General features: G+C 42.9%; 1 protein-coding gene across 6 annotated transcripts in view; it reads right to left on the bottom strand.

Annotated features, from left to right (window-relative positions):
- ST7L (suppression of tumorigenicity 7 like) overlaps nt 1-17391 on the bottom strand; it is a 193484-nt gene that overhangs the window by 146875 nt on the left and 29218 nt on the right. For all 6 annotated transcript variants that reach the window (XM_056558288.1, XM_056558289.1, XM_056558287.1 and 3 more), the window contains exon 4: nt 7443-7497. In XM_056558288.1, the coding sequence (XP_056414263.1) occupies nt 7443-7497 (55 nt within the window). The remainder of the gene's footprint in view (nt 1-7442; nt 7498-17391) is intronic.

The raw sequence follows: 17391 nt of genomic DNA on the forward strand, positions 1-17391 counted from the left end.
GGAAAAGCATAGGACAGAGGCAAGGGGAGGACAGGGACTGCACCTGGGCCATGCCAACTTAGGGTTGTGTCTGAGGAACCTACCGACTGTTGACTGGGGGTGTCCGAGGTCACTTATGATGAAATGGATGACCGTGTTAACCAATCATGACGACAGATGGGTTGCTGGTCGAGACACGACCAATAGCTGATACCAGGAGCTCAGGCCTCTCGCTGCGACTTTTGCTGCCACTCGCCACTAGTCTGCTGCAACCTCTGCCTGATCCATTTAGGTCTCTGCCACTCCTCTGTACACGTCCTGGCACTTCTCTGCCTGACATACTTAGTGCGTATATGAGGGGAGTACAATATGCTCCACTACACTTAAAACAGTATTTGTCTACAACACCAGCAGGTGTGTACTTTTGCCTGGCCTTTCACAGTATCTAGGCCCTTAAGACTTTAACAGGAACAAAATGATACACCATTTAGATGTACGCACAGGTTACACTTAATAGAGGACAATATGCTTTTAGTGCTCTGCTCACCCTAACTAATAGCTTTTCAGTTGTTGTATACACCAGTGCTGCAGCACACAGTCGCTGTGTACTACACAAAATTGTACTCTCTCTCTCAATCTAACTCCCTTTTCTATCAGTGCTTCTAGGCTGGATTTGGGCTTGAGGTGAATCGCTGCTGTCAAAAAGCTTTTCTGTGCAACACACTGCTCTCTGTCCCTCTCTGCAATAGAGCGCTGATGTGACTGGGAGATGAATTGCTGCTGTAAAAATGCTAATTCTGTGCAACACACTGCTGTCTGTCCCTCTCTCTCTCTCTGCAATAAAAGGCTGAAGTGACTGGCCACAAGATGGCTGCCAATTATATAAGGCTGTGACATCACAGGGGTGGCTAGCTGTTGATAGGTTGCATGCTACATGTGATTCAGGGTTATCCTGCCTTCCCAGGATTCCGTGCCCCATGTCCTCACATGTGGATCCACCATTTTAGATACGCCTGGAGCCTGGACCGCACTAAATTGAGTTTAATGAAGCGGTTTTCCTGAAATTTGTAACGAATTCGGATTCGTCAGATTCGATTCACTCATCCTTAGCGACCACCACCACCAAAACACCAGTGCCCACAGGGGGCAGAGCAGCCCCAATGCCACCCATACCAGAACCTGGGCAGCGCCTCCGCACAGACACGGCGTCGCGGATGCAATGGATGCCGCACGGCACAGCACCAGAGTAAACATGTCACAAAACTCACTTACCATGTGCTACCCAGTATTTATTTAATATTTTACACTTTCTAAGTCTCCATAGGGGACTTTTATATGCAGCCATTAGCATGCATTCACTGTAAAATGTTATGCCTATTGCATAGCGTTATATAGTCTCATTGGCACAAAATACAGCCTAGATAAGCAAGGCTGCATCAGGGAATAAATACAGCACATATCGCAGACTGGTATGCTCTGTAGAGCAATGTTCTACAACAGCTCTAGCCGGGGAACTGGCAGGAGTGCTGTGGGAGTAAAGAAGGCATAGTGGGAGGACTGTAAAGAGCTGAGGGAAAGCAATGCGTTTTGGGAATTGTAAAAGTGAGCAATTGCTCAACCAAAAAGTAATGAGAGGATTACATACAAAACAAATGTATTTTTGGTCATCACATAACTGAGGTAAAAGGTAAGCTAGCCAATATTCTTCTGTAGCATTTACATTTTTTAACCTGACATCTGGAGAACCTCTTTGATGCTTTGCCAAATCAAGACATTTTGGCAAACTGTATTCTTCCATATTTGTGGAGACCGTTTGGTGGAAAGACATTGCCTCTTGTTATACACCAGTGTCAGAAATAATCAATGCTTTTCTAGATAAATGGGTAAAAATTGCCCCCAGACAAACTCCAAAATCAAAAAGAAAGTCTTCCCAAAAGAGTGTAATCTGTTGTAGCCTACGAGAGGAGGATCAATTTCATTTTACTGCGAATGGATCTAAATGTAGAATCCTAAAATCTCCAGTAGGTTTAGTGTGGAGGTGTCCTAATACTTATGTCCTTATAAAGTATATGTAACATGCTGGGAAAGTTACACCAAAAGTATAGCTTAAGCATGACGTGAAATCTTACTTGTGTGGAAGTTGAAAGTAAATTTCTGTGAAGCAATCTATTGAGGCATTAGTTCTCCACCCTTACTATTTTTTTACATGAGTCCTATCATCAGTGTGTGCAAAAGCTGTTTGCAAGCCATTTCTCAATGGAGAGATTTATCATTTCTTATTACATGTCCACCATTGACTTGCTAGTGATATCCAGACAGCTAATGCTGGAACAAATTAGCAGCTAAGAGCAGAGATTAGCTTACACCAGGCCTTACAATAAGTTATACAGCCACACTTGTCAGCATGAACATTTACAGTTTTACCATACACAAATTATTAGAACTCAACAGAGTAGAAGAAATTCCTTTAGCAATAGGCATACCTTACTTTTTCCTGTCCAGCAAGAATTCCCCATTGCAAAGTAAAAATAGAAATCAATATTGGAATCACACATGTAGTTTTAGAAGCAAAAGAGAAGTTTTTTCCTTTGTTTGTGGATCCTCTGCTATGTTTGACTTAAAAAGCAGATCAAAACTGCCACAAAACCTTCATGTGTGACTCCCCCCTTAGGCCTTTTCCACACATGCACACAGTTCTGTCTTTCACTATGATTTTTGCCATATTTTTACCAACCATATCTGAAATCACTTGAGAGAAATGGGTCATACTACCAGTCAAAAATACATAGAGATGCATGCCACGCTGGGCAGTTCAGTTGCCCTGACAACCATATTACGCTCAGTAAAGTTCCATGCACAAGTCCTTTTCTGATAAGTGGAACTTATGCACTGAACTTTGCTGAGCGTGGTATGGTGGCCTTGCCAACTGTACCACCCAGGTTGGGCTGTGCCTCCCCAGGCTAGAGCTGAAGATTACACAGGCCTGAAACTCCGGACCTGCACTTTGACTTTTGGAGAAATGTGTGCTACATTAAGCCTTATGTGGGCTCGGACAGTCTAGCCTTTACTCCCCTCATGCACCAATTAGCCCTTGGCACCCATGATCATACTGCCAGTTAACAGATTTATTATTTGGTCACTTTGGTAGGTACTAACCACTGAATTATGGGATCACCCTCGGATCCCCTCAAGACTTGCTAAATTGGAGTTGTTCTAGGTCAGTTGTCTAACCAATTAGCCAATACAGTATACTTTTGTCAAATTTCCTTAGAATCATACACTTGTTCATTTCTCCAACACATTAGCTTTAACAACTGACTGTTCCCTTTCTACCTAATACAGCCCATGCCTTGACAGGTGTCATTGTCATGAGATCAAGGTTACTCACAACCTGTTAGGCTGACATGTAAATTATTCTTTCAATCGTGCCATAAGAATTTTACATATCAAACAAAAAGTTTAATAGGTGTTAAAGCACACTGACCTGCATCCATGAAAAAAAATCTAATATTATAAAGACGAATAGGAGCACAATAAAACATGTACTTTTGAGGAAACCAAAAGACACCTACACGCAGAGTGCTTAGACATGGCCTGACATCCACACTGAGTCATTCCTTCTAAACAAACCTTACTCAGTTAATCATGTGGCTAGCCTTGAAACACAGTGGAATTCTGTGGTTAGCTCCAACCCCACTCTGAATACCCAGACTTACAACTGGTACTCATTTTCAGCAGTGTTGAGTGAATTTACATGAAATGCACTTACGTGGTTACATGAGGCACTCTCTCTCACAGTTAATCGAGCAGCCAGTGTAAAGAATACTGACATCAGACAGATCATCGAGTGATGAAGGGTGGAAAGTAGAGGAAGATTCACCTAACTTGACCCCCTATTGGAAACACTTATCCATATGCTACAATGCACATGTACATAAACAGCCTCATGTATCAGAACTGGCCCCAAAAAAAGGCTGCCTATACATAATTTTTCCATGGTGGTCTGCCTTTCTTCTGAGGCACCACATTTTCTATCTGCAGTTTCCGATATGGGTTTATTTACTTACAAATCTGGGTTTATTTATCTACCATTGCTTTAGAAAGTAAACATATTCTGTCTTACTGTCTGTAGAATATAAATCCCTGAACCCACTGTATGTATTAAACTGGGCCATGTATACATGAAAATCTTTTCTTAAAAATGCTTAGGGGATGTTCACAGAGTTTTTTTTAAAGTATTAACATTTCAGGTGGTTTTGGAAAGAAAATCCAGACTTAAATTCCACATGAAAACTCATGGGAAGAGAATTTATCATTGTACTGTGGTAACTGATTTATTATCTGCATTTAGATTTCAAACACCTCAAAAAGTCACAAATGTACACCAGCCCAGGCATGGACTTGCTCTTTTGGTGTATTTATAAAAGTCGCAAAATATGGGCAAAGAGTAAACCACAGCAAATTGTGCACTTAAGTGAAATTTTAGGAAATGTGTACCTGTGCAAATGGTGTAGGAATTACAACAGTTTGCATATGTGCCTCCCACTTGTTAAGAGACCAAAAGTAATGGGACTTTTTAATACTTGGTTGCAAATCCTTTGCAGTTAATTACAGCCTGAATTCTGGAACGCAGAGACCTCACCGGACATTGCTGGGTTTCATTCCTGGTGATGCTCTGCCAGGCCTCTACTGCAACTGTCTTCAGTTCCTGCTTGTTCTTGGGGCATTTTCCCTTCAGAAAGTGAAATGCATGCTCTATCGGATTCAGGTCAGGTGATTGACTTGGCCATTGCATAACATTCCACTTCTTTCCCTTAAACTCTTTGGTTGCTTTTGCAGTATGCTTTAGTTGCTTTTGCAGTATGCTTTGGGTCATTGTCCATCTGCACTGTGAAGCGCCCTCCAATGAGTTCTGAAGCATTTTGCTGACTATGAGCAGATAATATTGTCCGAAACACTTCAGAATTCATCCTGCTACTTTTGTCAGCAGTCACACCATCAATAAATACAAGAGAAGCAGTTCCATTGGCAGCCATACATGCCCACGCCATGACACTACCACCACCATGCTTCACTGATGAGGTGGTATGCTTAGGATCATGAGCAGTTCCTTTCCTTCTCCATACTCTTCTCTTCCCATCACTCTGGTACAAGTTGATCTTGGTCTCATCTGTCCATAGGATGTTGTTCCAGAACTGTGAAGGCTTTTTTAGATGTCGTTTGGCAAACTCTAATCTGGCCTTCCTGTTTTTGAGGCTCACCAATGGCTTCCATCTTGTGGTTAACCCTCTGTATTCACTCTGGTGAAGTCTTCTCTTGATTGTTGACTGACACAGATACGCCTACCTCCTGGAGAGTGTTCTTGATCTGGCCAACTGTTGTGAAGGGGGTTTTCTTCACCAGGGAAATAATTATTCAGTCATCCTCCACAGTTGTCTTCCTTGGTCTTCCAGGTCTTTTGGTGTTGCTGAGCTCACCGATGCGTTCCTTCTTTTTAAGAATGTTCTAAACAGTTGTTTTGGTTACACCTAATGTTTTGGCTCTCACTCTGATGTTTTTTTTTTTTTCAGCCTAATGATGGCTTGCTTCACTGATAGTGATGGCTCTTTGGATCTCATCTTGAGAATTGACAGCAACAGATTCCAAATGCAAATAACACATTTGAAATTAACTCTGGACCTTTTATCTCCTCATTGTAATCGGGATAATGAGGGAATAACACACACCTGGCCATGGAACAACTGAGAAGCCAATTGTCCCATTGCTTTTGGTCCCCTAACAAGTGGGAGGCACATATGCAAACTGCTGTAATTCCTACACCGTTCACCTGATTTGGATGTAAATACCCTCAAATTAAAGCTGACAGTCTGCAGTTAAAGCACATCTTTAACCCTTTAGATGCCGCGATCAAAGTTGGCCAGGGGGTCTAAGTGCCGAAACCTGTTTCCAGTAGCTCAGCGGAGCTGATCGGGAGCATCACGGGAAAATAGCAATGTCCCGATCAGCTGTAAAGACTGAGAGAAGTCTCTTACCTGCTTCCCTGCCGTGCAATCAGCGCTCCTATGCTGCAGCCAGTCATTGCAGGCTGTAGCAATGGAGCACTAATAACAGATCAACACTTTCCTATGGAGCAGCATTGATTGGTGTATGCAATCTGAAGATTGCAGATAATGTTTTCCTTAGGGGACTAAAAAATGTTGAATAAATTGTTAAAAATAACAATTAAACTATAATGTTAATTAAGCAAACACAGTCAATGGCGTAAACAAAAAAAAATACCAAAGTCAAGATTTGTGTTTTTTTGATTGCTTCTTATACCAGAAAAAAAAAAAGAATAAAAACGGATCAAAAAGTCCCATCAAAACTAGAATGGTATCACTAAAAACATAAAACATCATGGCGCAAACAATGAACCCTCATACGTCCCCGTATGGGAAACCTTGCAGTCAGACAATCCTCCATACGCTCCTACCCCCCCCCCCCCCCCCCCCACCTATCATATATTACAACATTTTTGTTTTAGCGCTCATTCATACTGGCAGATCCTAGGTCGAAAGCAGCTATGATGTGTGCGAGCATACTGTGCATGCACGCGGCGACTCACACATTCCAGTGTGTCTGCACGTAGTGGTGGATCTCCGCTCCGAGCAGGCACATCTGAGACACACTGGAGGGATCCATTGTTGGCAGATCGGCAGCGTAAAATATGCTGTGGATCCGCCCCTGTAAACGAGCCCTTAGGCCGGATCACCCGGCCCTATCTTGTAGTACAAATAGCAACTCCTAATGCTCCAAACAGCAGTTCACTGTTATGGTGTAATCTACTGCTTTACAACTAACAAAAAAATATGCACTAGAAAAAAGTACACTACATGATAGAACAGCATTTATACCCATTTCCCTAGGGTGGGCAGTTACTAAAGTGGCACGTAAAGGCTAATAACATGGAATATTAAAGTAATCTTGGTAAAGTTAGCATAATAAGTTTACACATAACAATCTGAACAGACTCATTCATGCATCACATTTAGTTTCTTTATTTGGGCGGGCAAACATGTGGAATGTAAAGCCAGCAGAGCATACACAGACAATAAACCCTGGAAATGTAGATGTCAGCAGGAACATCACTAATAGGTATGGTTTCCTGGCTGCTGGGATTTCTCTACACTTCACATGCTGTAAGCACCACTTAATATACACATATGCCTGCTAAACACAATATGCCCGAAGTGTGTAAGTTAGATGTGTCAACGTTGCCCAATGCAACCAATTGGACTGATTCTTTAACATTAAATGCTTTAGCTACTCAGGAAAAACTAAATATGGATGCCAACTACGGTAGTTTCTGTGGACAACAAGATCAATGTTTGTATGTTTGTCTTGTGACCTACTATGGATACTAGTGAAATTAATGGGGCACAGCTCAAGCGACTGTACAACTTAAGGTCAGATACAATGACTACCTGTTGTACTCTGCTCCTCTGAAGAGATTAAGAGGGTTCCTCCACACTTTGCACTCTGCAAAGACAAAACACATATAGAAGGAGATTTATCATTCTTTTAAAACGTATGGCTTTTATATGACAATTTTTTTTCAACATACTTTTGCTTACATGCAACCTTTTTAACAAATAGTCGCACGACCTTGATGAATAAATCACACGTAAGCAAAAACCGGGGAAACCTGCTTACAAAAGCCTTTTTTAAAGCAGAAAAGTTTTCTTTATGTTAATAGCCGAAGTTCTTTATCTACCCTTTATTACCAGTAGCGTTGCTAGAGAGTGACGTGGAGGGGGGGGGGGGGGGGGGGTGTACCGCATCGGGTGACACCCTGACTGGCCTGCCTGGCACTAAATAGCTGCACTCCAACTATCCTGCATCAACCCATCCGCCCTCCTCAGAAATAAAAAAATATTAAAAACATACTATTATGCCACACCATGAATATCCGTACTCTGGAGGCTTTTTTGTTTAATTTTGAGCCTGCATTTAGTGACGTTGGTGGACGGAGTCTTGCGTCACTGCGCTGAGGCCGGAGTTTATGTCAGGAAGGAAGACAGCGTAGCACGAGCAGGCACATAAACAATAGTGAAGCCACAAAAAATAAAATTAAAAAACAGCTCGATACGTTAACGATAGCCACCCCAAAATGTGCATGAAGCTGTGGATGTTTCTTTTTTTTTTTTAGGAAAAATTTTAGTGCCACATATGGGTTATTTACATAGTCTAAAAATTCTTACACAATTGTTTTTGCCTTGTTCTATTTTAACACAACATTCATTTTAAAATTTAGTGGGTACGCCAGCATGTAGGTGTCCAAAAATTAACAAGGTGTGCAGTGTATTTTCTACCTTAAAATTAATAGTTATTAGTATTTTAATAAATTTTTTCTATAATTCACAATAACATTAACCCCTTCTCGCAGACTGCCGTTTATAAACGGCGGGTTGTGCAGTGCGTTCGCGCACCCCACCGTTTATAAAAGGCATAAAGTTAACCCGGCGCTGCGCAGAATCGCACAGGTTAACTAGCAGAAGTCCCGCTGTTTCCAGCAGGAGACAACTTTTGCTTCCCCCCCCAGGACCATCCATTGATGGTCCTGGTCAGCGATCACTGTGATTGGTCCCTGTGGACCAATCACAGTGACCTGGGGTGAAAGTTTAGATCCCCCTCGCGGGGACCTGCGGCATGGGTGGGAAATACGCGGGGACCGGCGGCCTTACCTGGAGCAGCGACGGGACCAGCCACGTGGAGGAGCAGCGACGGAACCGGCAGGTAAGTACATGGTCCTCAGAGGCAGCAGTGAAGATCTTCACTGCTGCTTCTAGGAGACTGAAAACTACAACTCCCAGCATGCCCAGAAAGCCTTTGGCTGTCTGGGCATGCTGGCAGTTGTAGTTTAGCAACTTCTGGAGGGCCCCACTTTGGAGACCATTGTATAATGGTCTCCAATCTGTGCTCTTCCAGCTGTTGCAAAACTACAACTCCCAGCATGCACTGACTGTCCAGGCATGCTGGGAGTTTTAGTTCAGCAACATCTGGCCCTTCAGATGTTGCCGAACTACAACTCCCAGCATGTCTGGACAGTCAGTGCATGCTGGGAGTTGTAGTTTTGCAACAACTGGAGACACACTGGTTGGGAAACATTGTCTGTTTCTAACTCAGTGTTTCCTAACCTGTGTGCCTCCAGCTGTTGCAAAACTATAACTCCCAGCATGCACTAACAGACCAACAGCTGGTTTTGCAACAGCTGGTGCACCCCCCTGTGAATGTACAGGGTACATTCACATGGGCGAGGGTTTTACAGTGGGTTTCTCGCTGCAAGTTTGAGATGCAGCAAATTTTGCGCTGGGAAACTCGCTGTAATCCCCTGCCCGTGTGACTGTACCCTAAAAACACTACACTACACAACCACACAATAAAATAAAAAGTTAAAAACACTACATATACACATACCCCTACACAGTACCCCCCCCCCCCCAATAAGAACATCCCGTACGCCACTGTTTCCAAAGCAGAGCCTCCAGCTGTTGCAAAACAGCAACTCCCAGTATTGCCGGACAGCCATTGACTGTCCAAGCATGCTGGGATTTTTGCAACAGCTGGAGGCACCCTGCTTGGGAATCATTGGCATAGAATACCCCTATGTCCACCCCTATGCAAGTCCCTAATTTAGGCCTCAAACGCGCATGGCGCTCTCTCACTTTGGAGCCCTGTCGTATTTCAAGTCAACAGTTTAGGGACACATATGGAGTATCGCCATACTCGGAAGAAATTGCGTTACAAGTTTTGGGGGGGCTATTTCTCCTTTAGTCCTTCATGAAAAGGAAATGTTGGGGTCTACACCAGAATGTTAGTGTAAAAAAATTTTTTTACACTAACATGCTGGTGTTGCCCCATACTTTACATTTTCACAAGAGGTAAAAGGGAAAAAAGCCCCCCAAAATTTGTAACGCAATTTCTCCCGAGTATGGAGATACCCCATATGTGGGCACAAAGTGCTCTGGGGGCGCACAACAAGGCCCAGAAGGGAGAGTGCACCATGTACATTTGAGGTGATTTGCACAGGGGTGGCTGATTGTTACAGCGGTTTTGACAAACGCAAAAAAAAAAAAAACACATGTGACCCCATTTCGTAAACTAGACCCCTCACAGAATGTAATGAGGGGTGCAATGAGAATTTCCCCCCCCCCCCCCCCCCCACAGGTGTCTGACAGATCTTTGGAACAGTGGTCCGTGAAAATGAAAACTTTTGTACAGCCCACTGTTCCAAATATCTGTCAGACACCAGTGGGGGGTAAATGCTCTCTGCACCCCTTGTTACGTTCCTCAAGGGGTCTAGTTTCCAAAGTGGTATGCCATGTGGGTTTTCTTTTGCTGTCCTGGCACCATAGGGGCTTCCTAAATGCGACAAGCCCCCCAAGCAAAATTTGCTTTCAAAAAGCCAAATATGACTCCTTCTCTTCTGAGCATTGTAGTTCGCCCATAGTGCACTTCAGGTCAACTTATGGGGTACCTCCATACTCAGAAGAGATGGGGTTACAAATTTTGGGGGGTATTTTCTGCTATTAACCCTTGCAAAAAAGTGAAATTTTGGGCTAAACACAATGCAAAAGTTGTGAAACACCTGTGGGGTATTAAAGGCTCACTTTATTCCTTGTTACGTTCCTCAAGGGGTCTAGTTTTCAAAATGGTATGCCATGTGTTTTTTTTTTGCTGTTCTGGCACCATAGGAGCTTCCTAAATGCAACATGCCCCCCAAAAACCATTTCAGAAAAACGTACTCTCCAAAATCCCCTTGTTGCTCCTTTGCTTCTGAGCCCTCTACTGCGCCCGCTGAACACTTTACATAGACAAATGAGGTATGTGCTTATTGGGTCTACAAGAACATGCGAGTGTAAAAAAGGAAGATTGTGAATTTTCTCCTTCACTTTGCTGCTATTCCTGATTAACACCTAAAGGGTTAAAACGCTGACTGAATGTCATTTTGAATACTTGGGGGGGGGGGGGGTGCAGTTTTTATTATGGGGTAATTTGTGGGGTATTTCTAATATGAAGACCCTTCAAATCCACTTCAAACCTGAACTAGTCACTGAAAGATAGTGAGTTTGAAAATTTTGTGAAAAATTTGAAAATTGCTGCTGAACTTTGAAGCCCTCTGATGTCTTCCAAGAGTAAAAACTCATCAATTGTTTGATGCAAACATAAAGTAGACATATTGTATATGTGAATCAAAAAAAAAAAATAATAATATTTGTAATATACATTTTCCTTACAAGCCAAAAGCTTCAAAGTTAGAAAAATGCCAAATTTTTCATCAAATTTTTCATCAAATTTTGGGATTTTTCACCAAGAAAGGATGCAAGTTACCATTAATATTTACCACTATGTTAAAGTAGAATATGTCATGAAAAAACAATCTCGGAATCAGAATGATAACTAAAAGCATTCCAAAGTTATTAATGTTTAAAGTGACAGTGGTCAGATGTGCAAAAAACACTCTGGTCCTTAAAGCCAAAATGGGCTTGGTCCTTAAGGGGTTAATGTAGTAGCCTTGTTTCATGATGCAGAACAAGAACAGTTAAAGTGGGTGTTAATGTCCTTTTCTGCAGACAGATGCACTTTCTGTAAGCCAGGTTGGACCTGGAATACATATGCGACTTTTAAATGGAGATGCAACTTTTATTTTTTCCTAAATAGGAACTAATCGCATTTGATGAATACATGACCACTGCAAAGTAAAAAATAAAAATTACTACGTGAGCAGATTTCAGAAATGTGCTTTGGAATAAGCAAAAATGTAAAAGTCGCAGCATGTATAGAAAAGTTGTACGTGCAACTTTTTTTACGCAAAAAAAAAAAAATCTACTACTGAGCTTGATAAATCTCCTTCATAATAGTTTTAAAAAAAAAATGATATCCTATAATGGTGCTATACTGTAGGTGACTTAAAGGAAAACTGTCACATGTTTTCTCCCGCCCTATCCACAGGTACTGATGGATAGTGCGGGAGATGCTGATTCCTATGAGCCCTACCTTGCCCAGATCTGCCTGGCCGTTCAACCGCAATCGTAGTTTTATTTATACGTGGAAATCTGTCTGTAACTGGCACGGGCGGGGCTTCTGTAGCTTAACTGGCACTGACATCAGCGCCGCCCGCTTATGAATATTCATCCCTCCAGCTCTCCCTCTCTTTGCTGCTCCTAACTGGAGGGAGGGGGGATGAATATTCATGAGCAGGCAGCGCTGTGGACGGGCGGCGCTGACATCAGTGCCAGTTAAGCTACCGAAGCCTGTGCCAGTTACAGACAGATTTCCACACATAAATAAAATTACGATTGCGGGCGAATGGCCGGGCGGATCCGGGCAAGGTAGGGCATCAGTATCTGTGGATAGTGCGGGAAAAAACATGTGACAGTTTTCCTTTAAGAAAACTTATCTAAATTGGTTATTATGTTTAACATTAAAATATTCATAATGTTTCAGAAAAAATTATGAAATATAAAAAAAAGACTACTAAACTACAGCTGTATGGGTACAGTCCCCCTCAGGTACAATGACATAGGAGCCATTGATTACTACATAAAAAACACATTTCCAAATTCTTGATATTGCTAACACATACTTAATGATGCCCTCGGTGTTCTTTTGATTCCTGTTTAAAACATCTAATGTGTACAGTGATAATGGTCACACATGCTCTGTAACTTAGCCTCACATTCCATTGAGAAAAAGCAAACTAAGCTCCTTCTACATATATTGTTAGATGCTAAAACGTTAATTGAAATTTTGGAAGAGAACTGCTCCATGATCTCCTTGCTCGAGTTAAAGAGATCCAATTCCTGGTGTCGGTCACTGCTTCCCTGAATTATATGGGTGTCATGTTTTCCTCTGTTTGGGAACCATGGGACCGTTTTCTGATCACTAACCTCCCTGACTCCCCCCTCCTTCCTCTCTTTTGTGTCCACCCTTCCCTATGTAACCTGTGCCGTCAATCTCTTGTGCTGTATGGTGTACACTTATGTTTGCTGTATTCAGGCTGTTCTGCATGTTTTTCCAGAAGATACTCGATTTATTTCTTGCCAGGTAAGCTAGCCCTCTGCTATGATTCTGTTCACTGATTGTATGTAGCTACAATCGTTATAGTTTGGATTATAAGACGCATCAGGCTTGATTGTACTCTTGTTCTTTGACATGTTATGTCTCATGGTTTGCTGTGATATCTTGCTGTGAACTCTTTGAGCGATAACTGCTCTTACGCATTTTCTTGCTTTCTGTTTGTACTGTTTCTTGAATTTGTATAAAATGTTTTAAACTGTATAAGCAGTATGAAGTAAGCTCCTCGGCTGCCTTTACAAGTGACTACAGGCAGCTAGGATGTTATATTTTTACTGTGGGTCTATGCATGGCATCTGGACCTTTTTACCAGAAAAATATGATTCTATTCATATGAAAAACTAATCATTATAAGTGCATGTTCAGACAGACAATACATGAACGTTTTTTATGCAGAAAGCGCACCAATTTCTGTATCAAAAAAACATGTGGTCTCACTTTTAAAGGGGCGCGAAAACAGCGTTCAGTACATTTACTTCTGAACACTGGCCAGTGGAGTACCCCTTTAAAACCTTGATCCCATGGACTTCAATGGGAGACAGGAAACCGCACAGGGTTGTAACCCTTAAGGACGCAGGGCGTATCCATACGCCCCCGTTACCGAGTCCTTAAGGACTCAGGGCGTATGGGTACGCCCTGCATTCTTCCGGCCCCTGCCGCTCGCCTGGCAGGGACCGGACCGAGATGCCTGCTGATATCGTTTAGCAGGCATCCCGTCATATCGCCCAGGTGGGTCCTGAGGTTCCCCCATATTGGCGATCGCTGCGAATCGCCGGTCAATTCAGACCGGCGATTTGCGGCTATTCTGGGTCAATCGGGTCTTTGGTGACCTGGAAAAAAAGGGAGAATGAGCGACCAATCACGACCCTGCTTGGCGGTGATCGGGACGGCCATGATGGCGGCGATTGTGGCCGGCGGGGTGTCTCCTATCTTGCTCTGGTCCGGCGGGGGTACCCTTAGGATCGGTGGCGGCTAAAATGAGCAGCAGGATCGGTGGCAGCAGGATACAGAAGGAGGTGAGGCCTGTTCCCCTTCTGCTGTTGCTTAGCAACAACTCTCGGCATGCCAAGCCAAAGGGCATGCTGGGAGTTTTAGTTTTGCAACTGCTGGAGTTCCAACTACAACTCCCAGCATGCCCTTTGGTAGCCTGTGCATGCTGCGGGTTGTAGTTATGCAACAGCTGGAGGCACTTTTTTTCTATAAAAAAGTGTGCATCCAGCTGTTGCATAACTACACCTCCCAGCATGCACAGACTACCAAAGGGCATGCTGGGAGTTGTAGCAGTGTGCCTCCAGCTGTTGCAAAACTACAACTCTCAGCATGCCCTTCGACTTTCAATGCATGCTGATTGTTGCAGTTTTGCAACAGCTGCAGGCACATTGGTTGTGAAACCGAGTTTGTTACCCAACTCAGTGTTTTGCAACCAGTGTGCCTCCAGCTGTTGCAAAAATACAACTCCCAGCATGCACTGAGACACTGTACATGCTGGGAGCTGCAGTTTTGCAACAGCTGGAGGCACACTGGTTGCAAAACACTGAGTTAAGTAACAAACTCTAAGTGTGCCTCCAGCTGTTGCATAACTACAACTCCCAGCATGCATGGTCTGTCAGCGCATGCCGGGAGTTGTAGTTTTGCAACAGCTGGAGGTTTGCCCCCCCCCCCCCCCCCATGTGAATGTACAGGGTACACAAGCGGGTTAACAGTGAGTTCTGCTGCAAGTTTAAGATGCGGCAAATTTTCGCCCGCAGCTCAAACTCCCAGTGAGAAACTCACTGTAAACCTCCGCCTGTGTGAATGTACCCTAAAAACACTACACAAAATAAACAGTAAAACACTACATACCCCTACACAGTCCCCCCCCCCCCTTATAAAAAAAATAAAAAAAGTCTTGTACGGCACTGTTCCCAAAACGGAGCCTCCAGCTGTTGAAAAACAACAACTCACAGTATTGCCGGACAGCCACTGACTGTCGAGGCATGCTGGGAATTTAGCAACAGCTGGAGACACTCTGTTTGGGAAACAATGCTTTAGGGTATTTATGTGGCAGATTCAAATTCCCAACTTAGGTCTCAAATGCGCATGGTGCTCTCTCGCTTCAAAGCCCTGTCGTATTTCAAGGAAACAGTTTAGGGCCACATATGGGGTATCTCCGTACTTGGGAGAAATTGAGTTACAAATTTTGGGGGGCTTTTTCTCCTTTTACCCCTTATGAAAAGGTAAAGTTGGGGTCTACACCAGCATGTTAGCGTAAAACATGCTGGTGTTGCCCCATACTTTTAATTTTCACAAGTGGTAAAAGGAAAAAAAGACCCCCAAAATTTGTAATGCAATTTCTCCTGAGTACAGAACTACCCCATACGTGGGGCGTAAAGTGCTCTGCGGTGCACAGCATGGCACAGAAGTGAGAGTGTGCCATGTACATTTGAGGTCTAAATTGGTGATTTGCACAGGGGTGGCTGATTTTACAGCGGTTCTGACATAAACGCAAAACAATAAATACCCACATGTGACCCGATTTTGGAAACCACACTCCTCACGTAATTTAACAAGGGTTATAGTGAGCCTTAACACCCCACATGTGTTTGACAAATTTTCGCTAAAGTTGGATGTGAAAATGAAAAAATAAAAATAAAAATCACTAAAATACTGGCATTACCCTACATTTTTCATTTTCACAAGGGAGAATAGGGGAAAAAAGCCCCCCAAAATTTGTAATCCCATTTTTTCTGAGTAAGAACATACCCCATATGTGGGTGTAAAAATGTTATTTTTCATCTGCACAGCCCACTTACTGAATGTCATTTTGAATACTTTGGGGGGGGGGGGGTGCAGTTTTTATAATGGGGTCATTTGTGGGGTATTTCTAATATGAAGACGCCTCAAATCCACGTTAAAACTGAACTGGTCCCTGAAAAATTCTGATTTTGAAATTTTTGTGGAAAATTGCTGCTGAACTTTGAAGCCCTCTGATGTCTTCCAAAAGTAAAAACATGTCAACTTTATGATGCAAATATAAAGTAGACATATTGTATATGTGAATCAATATATAATTTATTTGGAATATCCATTTTCCTTACAAGCAGAGAGTTTCAAAGTTAGAAAAATGCTAACATTTTCAAAAATGTCGTTACATTTTGGGATTTTTCACCAAGAAAGGATGCAAGTAACGATGAAACTTTACCAATGTGTTAGAAGTAGAATATGTAAAAAAAAAAAATAAAAAAAAAAACACTATCTCGGAATCTGAATAATCAGTAAAAGCATCCCAGAGTTATTAATGCATAAGGTGACAGTGGTTATAATTGCAAAAAAAGGGCTGAGTCCTTAAAGAGGTTATCCAGGGAAAAAAAATGTTTTATATATCAACTGGCTCCAGAAAGTTAAACAGATTTGTAAGTTACTTCTATTAAAAAAATCTTCATCCTATTAGTACTTACGAGTTTCTGAAGTTGAGTTGTTCTTCTCTGTCTAAGTGCTCTCTGATGACACCTGTCTTGGGAACCACCCAGTTTAGAAATCCTCATAGCAAACCTCGTCTACTCTGTGCAGTTCCCGAGACAAGCAGAGATGTCAGCAGAGAGCACTGTTGCCAGATAGAAAACAACAATTCAACTTCAGCAGCTCATAATTATTGAAAGGATTAAGATTTTTTTTAATAGAAGTAATTTACAAATCTGTTTAACTTTCTGGAGCCAGTTGATATAGAAAAAAAAAAAAAAAGGAGTTTTTTTTCCTGGAATACCGCTTTAAAGTGAAAAAGGGCTCAGTCCTTAAGGGGTTAGAGGTGCCACTCTGAGAAAACCACAGCTTAGCCACACACACGGACAAGGGTTTTTCTTGTGCGAACGTGTGACATTCCCTTGCAATGGTATTGTCTCTTAGGCTGGGTTCACACTACGATTTGAACTACAGTTCCTGTATACGGTTGAGAGGAGGGGTGGGCGGGGCTTAATCGCAGCGCCCGCACTCAGCCATATTCGGGAACCGTAGTTAATGTATGTCTATGAGCCGACCGGAGTGAACCGCAGCCTCCGGTCGGCCGATTTTTCGGCCGTATGCGGTTTCCCAACCGCAGGCAAAAACGTGGTCGACCACGTTTTTGCCTACGGTCGGGAAACCGCATACGGACGAAAAAACAGCCGACCAGAGGCTGCGGTTCACTCCGGTCGGCTCATAGACATACATTAACCATGGTTCCTGAATACGGCTGAGTGCAGGCGCCGTGATTAAGCCCAGCCCACCCCTCCTCCCAGCCGTATACGGGAACCGTAGTTCAAATCGTATATGTGAATTAAG

The sequence above is a fragment of the Hyla sarda genome, chromosome 2, assembly GCF_029499605.1.
Source record: "Hyla sarda isolate aHylSar1 chromosome 2, aHylSar1.hap1, whole genome shotgun sequence".
Classification (NCBI taxonomy): domain Eukaryota; kingdom Metazoa; phylum Chordata; class Amphibia; order Anura; family Hylidae; genus Hyla; species Hyla sarda.